Source organism: Megascapheus bottae, chromosome 1, assembly GCF_031878675.1.
Source record: "Megascapheus bottae isolate mThoBot1 chromosome 1, mThoBot2.hap1, whole genome shotgun sequence".
NCBI lineage: Eukaryota > Metazoa > Chordata > Mammalia > Rodentia > Geomyidae > Megascapheus > Megascapheus bottae.
In genome coordinates this window covers 4,029,435-4,037,786 of record NC_143509.1, presented here as the reverse complement: position 1 = coordinate 4,037,786, position 8,352 = coordinate 4,029,435, and the positions used below count along the sequence as shown (strand labels likewise).

Here is an 8,352-nt window from a genome sequence, read left to right as displayed (position 1 = left end):
ACACTAAAACTGCAGAAAAGATCCCTTGTTTAATAAATGGTAATGATAAAGCTAGAAATCCATGTACAGAAAAATACAATTGGACCACTATTGCCATGAGGCAATGAAACCATCAAAGATTAGAGAACACAGGGGAAAAGTGTCATGATATAGATTGTGGAAAGTTTTGGGGAGTTTACCTAAAGGAGAGTCAACAGAAGCAAAAATATGTAAGAAAACGGATAGCCAGGCACTGGTGGCTCATGCCTGTAATCCTAACTACTCAGGAGGCTGAGATCTGAGGATCATGGTCCAAAGCCAGCCCAGTCCATGAGGCTTTTATCTCCAATAAAGTACTCAAAAAAAACAAGCAGGAAGTGGTACTGTGGCTCAAATTGGTAAAGTGCCAGCCTTGAGCAAAAAGAGCTCAGGGACAATGCCCAGACTGAGTTCAGGCCCCATGACTGATAAAAAACAAAACTGTAAACATTTGTCACAACAAAGGGCAACATGTGGAATGGAAGAAAATATTGGTAAGCCACACAACCAATTATGGGCTAACATTCACATATATGAATTATATAAATATGGAATATTTATCCTTAAAAGAGAAGGAAATTCTGCCATTGGGAACAGCAGAGATGAACCTGGAGGACATGATGCTATGTGAGACAAGCCAGACACACACACAAAAATCTTATACTACATGACTGCTTGAATCTAGGTACTGAGGAGGCAGGACCATCATTCCAAGCCAGTCTGAGTGGAAAGTCTGAGATCCATCTCCAATTGTGGCTCAAGTGGTAGAGTGACGCCATGAGCAAAAAAGCTAAGGGGCAGCACCTAGGCTGTGAGTTCAAAGCCCCAGTACTAGCCAAAAATAAATAAAAAGTCGATCGCACCAAATGAATAATATAATTGGGGTCACAGGGGACAAGGGAGGGGATCAGTCGATACCAACGTCCTGTATCTGCTGTATCTGCTGAGGGTAGAAAGTGTTTCACAGCCCCAAAACTAGCAACACACGCAAGACACTGCAATCATTTCATGATGTATATACATACTGTGTGTCTGTACATATATATTATTTCACATCAGATAATTTCAGTTAAATTATCTTGGATAATTATCCTGACTGGTAATAATTTCATTATACATAGGAATATATATGTTATATATTATCAGATTGTCACACTTTAGTAAAGGTGAAGGAGAAGCTAAAAAGAGAAATAAATTACATTTTTAAAACTGGCCATATATATATGTGTTCAAAACATTTCAAATATTGGACTGCTGATGATCAAAATACATTTATAAAGCCATCAATGAAGCCATGTCTCTGTGAGGTTGAAGGACTTAGGATTTCTCATGCTGCATACATCAACACTTTCTCAAAACAATTTTTTTAAAAAGTCACTTCCCCACATTTCTTCCTTTCATGAGGACTTTCTCTGTTGACCATCAAAGAACTGCACAGAATTATTACTGGGCCATGCTCCATCGGCAGCTTTCTCTTTACCGGAGGATGCCATGTATTTCGAGAGCTCCCAAGAAACAGTGAGGGCTTTCCATTCCTGACACTGCACAGCTGAAAGAGGAGTGCCTGTCTCCAGCCTGCAACCACACTCAGCCTTTCCTTGCTCCTTCAGTCCGTCTGGGGGGGGGAGGGGGGCGCTGCACTGCGGTGACTGGGACCTGAGGACATGTAGAAGGACTTACATGGACAAGCTCTCTGGCTTGGGAATCTGAGTGCATCCTTAGGACAGGAGAACTCCCCCCAAAGCCATGTCCTCATTCTCCCCACACAAAGGGCTCCCTCAGCTACATGTCCCGCAGGAGGGGACGTGGCACCCAGGCTGGCCCAGAATCCTCACCTGGCTGGTGTTTCACCACACTGTGAGTTCGCACGTGTTTACTGAGGTGAGAGTAGACAGTGAAGGCCCTGCCACAGTCCTTGCACGTGTAGGGCTTCTCCCCTGTGTGTGTGCGCATGTGGATGTGCAGGTACGGGGAGCACGTGAAGGCTTTCCCACACGTGCTGCACTCGAAGGGCTTCTCCCCCGTGTGGATCCTCAGGTGTGCAATCAGGTAGGAGGAGGAGGTGAAGGCCTTCCCGCACTGGTCACACTCGTATGGCTTCTCTCCTGTGTGGCTTCTGATGTGTTCCATGAGACCCGAGGAGGTGGTGAAGGCCTTGCCACACTCCTGACACGTGTAGGGCTTCTCCCCCGTGTGAGTCCGTGTGTGTTTTGTGAGGCCTGAGCGCACTGTGAAGGCCTTTCCACACTGCTCACACTTATGAGGCTTCTCTCCCGTGTGAATTCTCACGTGCTTGCTTAAGTGTGCAGAGACTGTGAAGGCTTTCCCGCATTCTTTGCACACGTAAGGTTTCTCCCCGGTGTGAGTCCGGACGTGGTTGTGTAGGTAGGAGGCACAGGCAAACACTTTCCCACACACGTGGCACTCAAAGGGGCTCTCCCCGGTGTGGGTACGTAAGTGCTTCGTGAGGCTCGTGCGCTCTGTGAAGGCCCTGCCGCACTCCTTGCACGCGTAGGGCTTCTCCCCGGTGTGTGTGCGTGTGTGGATGCGCAGGTAGGAGGAGCATGTGAAGGCTTTCCCGCACACTTTGCACTCGAAGGGCTTCTCTCCCGTGTGGGAGCGCAGGTGGGTGAGGAGGGTGGAGGAGGCGGCGAAGGCCTTCCCACAGTGGTCGCACTCGAAGGGCCGCTCTCCTGTGTGGCTTTTCATGTGCTTGATGAGGCCCGAGGTGGACGGGAAGGCCTTCCCGCACTCGGCACACGCATACGGCCTCTCCCCAGTGTGGGTGGGTAGGTGTTTGCTCAGGCCGGAGCGCCCCGTGAAGGCCTTGCCGCAGTCCTTGCACTTGTAGGGCTTTGCTCCGGTGTGGACGCGCAGGTGATCGTGCAGACAGGAGGAACTCCGGAAGCACTTCCCGCAGGCGGCACACTCGAAGGGCTTCTCTTCCGTGTGGGTTTTTAAGTGCTGAGTGAGCGGGTAGCACCGCGCAAACGCCTTCCCACACTCCGTGCACTGGTAAGGCCTCTCCCCGGTGTGGGTTCGCATGTGGATGTTCAGGTTGGCAGCGTACTTAAAACTTTTCCCGCACTCCTGACAGACGTAGCCTTTCTTCCCGGCGTGTGTCTGAGCATGCACAGGGTGGCTCACGGGCAGGGCGGAGGCGTCAGCTTGCCCTCCCCACCGGAGGTATGACCGACCGGCAGAGGCTTGCCCGAAGCCAGCAGGCCCGAAGGAGCCGGCTGGCACACACGGTGCCAGGTAAGCATCACCTGGAGGGAGCCTCGGCTCCTTCTGGCTCTGGCTGATTGTACCAGGCTCCTGGCGTGGGATAGGAAGGTCTTGACCACGCTGACCAGAGTCATCAGTGACCCCTCCGTGCTGAGGACCCACCTGGGTCAGGAGACCCAAGGGCTCTCTGAAGAGCTCCTCAGGAGGCTGAAAGTCACACAGCTGCTTTCCTTCCTGGCCACTTGCCTGTCCGTAAAAAAAGGCACAGTTGAGTAAAACATGACAGTGATGATGGTGACAATGGCAATTCTCCCTATTTCATTTACAAGCAGAGTTTCTGCCCCGACCGTGTTCAGTATCAATACCAACGCAGGAACCTTCCACTCATCTGCCCTAATCTTTAAACGAGTGCTGTAGATTTTCAAGGGACAATTTGAAAGTCCTCATGTCTATGTATACATACATTAGTTAGTGTACATGAGAGTAGCTGCTGAGCAGGGAAAGTGGAGGAAGACTATGGAGTCTTTACCTATCCAGGGACAGTGGAATAGCTTATGGGGACGGTGGATGAGGGAAAAGGGCAAAGGTTTGAATGTATAAAAATGGAACTGCAGAGCCTGTTAAAATTGCTTTAAGAAGGGGGAGGAGATGAGAGGGAGTAACTGGGGGTTGGGGTTGATCAGAGATCATCATATACATGTATGGAAATGTCAGAGTGAAACCCCCTGTCATTAGCATATGCTAATAAGAAAAAAAAATCTGCGGGGCACAGTGGTTCAGGCCTGTCATCCTAGCTACTCAGGAGGCTGAGATCTGAGGATCACGGTTCAGGGCCAGCCCAGACAGGAAACTCCATGAGGCTCTCATCTCCAATAAAGTACTCAAAAAAAAAAAAGCGGGAAGTGGTACTGTGGCTCAAAGCGGTAAAGCCTTGAGCAAAAAGAGCCCAGAGGCTGTCCCGTTTTGCAGGTGGGAAGGTCTCCTTGAAGAAGGCAAAGTCTCCCCTGCAGATGTGGCCATCTCTCCAGACACCCCTGCCCACGCCCTCCAGGGTCTCTCCTGCACTGACTTCCATCCTGAAGACCCAAACAACCCTGAATTTGAGAACAAGGAACAAGCCATGTAAGTCTTACCAGTTGTGTCTCCGCTGACGTTTTCAACCAGAAAGTATCCCGCCTGAGTGCCGTCCCTTTGGAGTTAAGTCTCAATGCCCATTCTGAAGTCAAAGAAACATACAATGTTCACAGAAGGAAAGAGGTTAGAAAAGTTAGAAGTGACAGACTCATATGTACTCGTTCTGCTATTAAATCAATTAATAAGAAATAAATCAATTACAAAAAAAAATGATGACAGCTGAATAGTCTAGTTTTAAGTCTTCAAATTTTAGAGGCTGGGGATGTACCTCTGTGTGAGCATGTCCAACGCCCTGAGTTCAATCTCCAGAATAATAATAATAATAATAATAATGTCACAATCTTAAGGACACAGTCAAAAATCTAGAAATTTAGATGATGCCTTGTATTTCCTAAGACCAAATGTCATAGTGAACAGAAACTATTTTTAGGGAAAATAATTAGGGCAACCAACATATATGTAAACTATAAATTCAAGAGTGAGGCCTTGTTGAGACTAAGAAAATTCTGGACAGAGACAAAAGTACAGTGTTGAAGTGTTGATGACATTCCACAACTTCTGAGCCCAACAGCCTCATCTATTTAACTCAAATGTTATATTCCCTCAGCTGTAGAACACATGCCTTGCTTGCTCACACCTTATACTCAGAAGCATAAAATATATAGTATGCACATATGTACATACTTATGTACACACCCAATGTGGGATACACTCACTATGTAGCACAGGATGGACTGAAACTCATAATCACTCTGTCTTGGTAATCATTAAATACAGTAGGCCCATTAGATTCAACACACAAAACACAAAACACAGATGAGGGCCAGGAGTTTGGCCTAGTGGTAGAGTGCTTGCCTAGCATGCATGAAGACCTGGGTTCAATTCCCTCGTACCATATACATAGGAAAATGCCTGAAGTGGTACTGTGGCTCAAGTGGTAGAGCTCTAGCCTTGAGAAAGCCCAAGGACAGTACTCAGGCCCTGAGCTCAAATCCTGGGATTGGCAAAAAAAAAAAAAATAGAGTTCATATGAAGCAAGGCTCCTATGGCTCATATCTATAATCCTAGTTACTCAAGAGGCTGAGATCTGAGGATCATACTTCAAAACCAGACAGAGCAGACAAAGCTAAAATTTTAGCTTCAATGAAACAGGAAAGAAAACAGAAGTGGTAGTGTAGCTCAAATGACAGAGCGTCAACCATGAAGGGGAAAGCCAGGCTAGAACCTGAGGACCAGAAATTCAAGTCCCAGTTGCAGCACTGAAAAAGATCCAGATGACAGGACCCAACTGAAGAGTCTGCTTCAGTCTGTCACAGGAGAATGAGAGATATCAGGGATCCTGTTAGCCCCTGGACCACACCATGAGAACCAAGAGCAAGGGCAGAGCCTAGGCCTCCTATACTCTGCTGTCCTCAGCGCCGACCCCACCAATCCAGTAACACAGAAAATAGGTGAAGTATTTTTTGCTTTCTACAAGGCCACAAGGAATGCTGGCAGCCTTACCCACTGTGGCCAGGTGCCCATAGTTCTCCAGCATCACCTCCCGGTACAGGCTTCTCTGAGATGAGTCCAGCAGCATCCACTCATCCTGGGTGAAGTCCACAACCACATCCTCAAAGGTCACCAGGTCCTAAACCATCACACACACTGGTTTGAGCCAAGTAACACCTCCATCAAAGTTCACAGACAGCCAAGCAGCAGCTGTCTACGCACCTGTAATCCTCACTACTCAGGAGAGATCTGAGAATCGCAGTACCTGCAAGGCAGGAAAGTCCAATGCTGGAAGTAGAACTGTGGCTGAAATGGTAGAGCGAGCGAGAGTCTTAAGTAAAAATGTTCAGGGACAGCACCAAGGCCCCAAGTTCAAACCCATATCCAACACACACACACACACACACACACACACACACACACAGGTTCGCTAGCAAATTAACACAAGGATTCCAATGCCTACACAGAGCTTACACCCCACTCTCCCAACTCAAGGTTCACTAACCCTCAGGATAACTTTGTACCCACATTCATTACTTCATCTTCTCCACTCACTACTCTAATGAACAACTTGAACATGAGAGCTTAGCACCCATAACCAGACGCCTTTCCTTCCTTTATGTCTCTAAATACACTCCAGAGCACACTGCACACACTTGATGAAGGTGGTGAGGGAATGAAGCCTTTCCAATAAAGGGAACATTCACCTATCAGAACACCCAGCAAATCAGAGATGTACTGTCCAGGCTGTAGGAATGGAGATTCACAAGGAATTACTGAAATGCCAGGACAATTTTCAAAGTAAGGTTTCACCAGTACAAGATGCTCCACTAGCTGGAGAAATTCACCTGAGGACTCAGACCTTAAGTATGGATTTATTTCCTCCTGGAAGCTCTGGAGACAAGGGGCTAGGTGGAAATGTGACTTCCTGGTAGAGGAAAGCATGCCATTCTGAAGAAGGATAGCATTCATTCAGTCCTTCATACCTGGTAACAATTTGTCAGCTGATCAGAATCTGCCCTTTCAGCCTCTTCATGAAAGTAGATTGGACTTCTAAAAAATAGATCTAGGATGGAGGGAAAACAAAAAGGTGGAATGAAACCCCAGAGCAAAAACATAATCCACACATTCATATGTATGGACATCATTCCATCCTAACTAGAAACTGTCCAGCATACTCAGGAAAAACCTCCCCACCCATCCCCTAGCAGTCAGCCTTGTCTATAGACAGAAAAGCCTTGGAAAGCTATGCTTACACTCTCTTGTACAGGAGAAAAAGTAAAAACCCTGAGAAGAAACATGACTCTATTTGTCCACTGTGATTTCAAAACAAAACAAAACAATGACTGGGTGGTTACTGCACCTCAAAGTGCAGGCCTGGGTGGCAACACAGCCCTCTCTGGCCCAATTTTAGCACCTCGGAAGAACACAAAGGCAAAGCTGCTCTGCTCAGAAAACTAGCTATCATCCATTCTGTGTGGGGATCAGAATAGCACTTACCAGGGGACGCAAGAAGGGATTCCATGCTGGAAGGCTGATGCACAAATGCGTCTGGATGCTCTCTCTCCGGTGGCTCCAAGGCCCTCCGGGCAGCCTATGCATCCGGGCAGGCTTTGGCAATCTGCTCCTCTCTTCAGGGTCATTTGAATTCCTGCAAACATTCACCATTCAGTAAGCAGCACTGCTTACCAGTTATCAACACCAGAGCTAGCTCTCTCGAGGATCTACATGAAGAGCTACTAGAAATGATCACTCTAATACAAATAGTTCCACTGGGAGTTTTTATATATAAAGTATATGTGAGTGTGTTTAATATACTCAGCGGGGTGCCAGTGCCTCACACCTGTAATCCTAGCTACTCCGCAGGCTGAGATTCGAGGATCTGCAGGTCCAAGAGACCATCTCCAATGAACCAGCAAAAAGTGGGAAGCCGAGCTGTGGCTCAAGTGGTGGAGGGCCTTCCTTGAACAGGAAAGCTAAGGGACAGCACCCAGGCCTTGAGTTCAAACTCCAGGAATAGCACAAAATAATAATAACGACAACAATAATAATTACCGGATGCACAAGCAGGACCCGACTCGGTGGAGCAACAGTCGCGGGCGTGGTGGGGACGACCTCCCCGCCGAGCCCCACCGAGCCCGGCAGGCCCGGCCGGGCTCCGGGAGGAAGGACGCGGCCGCGCCGGAGCCCTCGGAGCTGCAGCAGGGGAAGACGTCCTTCCTTCCCGGGCTGGCGGGGAGACGGATTCCGAAGGGGCGATGGCTGACTTCCCGCGGAGCCCAGAACTGACAGCGGACACCAGCAAACCGTCCCGCCGCGCGGCTCCCCTACAACCACAACTAAGGGCAAAGCCCACCTAGCGGCGCGCGGACTGCGCCGGAAGTTGTCGGCGCCGTTGTGACGTCACTTCTTACCGACCAACGGCCCGGCTCTCGCGAGACTTGATCGTGAACCGCGGAGGACCAGGCTTGTAGAAGCCTG

The 8,352-nt window shown here is 48.5% G+C and overlaps 1 protein-coding gene across 1 annotated transcript; it reads right to left on the bottom strand.

Moving 5' to 3' along the window:
- Positions 1-772: 772 nt before the first annotated feature.
- Positions 773-8,231, bottom strand: LOC150068041 (uncharacterized). The gene is made up of 7 exons (XM_090336764.1): positions 7,927-8,231; positions 7,372-7,522; positions 6,858-6,937; positions 5,884-6,010; positions 4,380-4,462; positions 1,854-3,492; positions 773-1,567 (listed from the first exon to the last, which is right to left on the bottom strand). Exons 2-7 carry the CDS (start codon positions 7,394-7,396, stop codon positions 1,416-1,418), a joined length of 2,106 nt encoding a protein of 701 aa, XP_090192890.1. The 5' UTR covers positions 7,397-7,522; positions 7,927-8,231; the 3' UTR covers positions 773-1,415.
- Between the last annotated feature and the right edge of the window lie 121 nt (positions 8,232-8,352).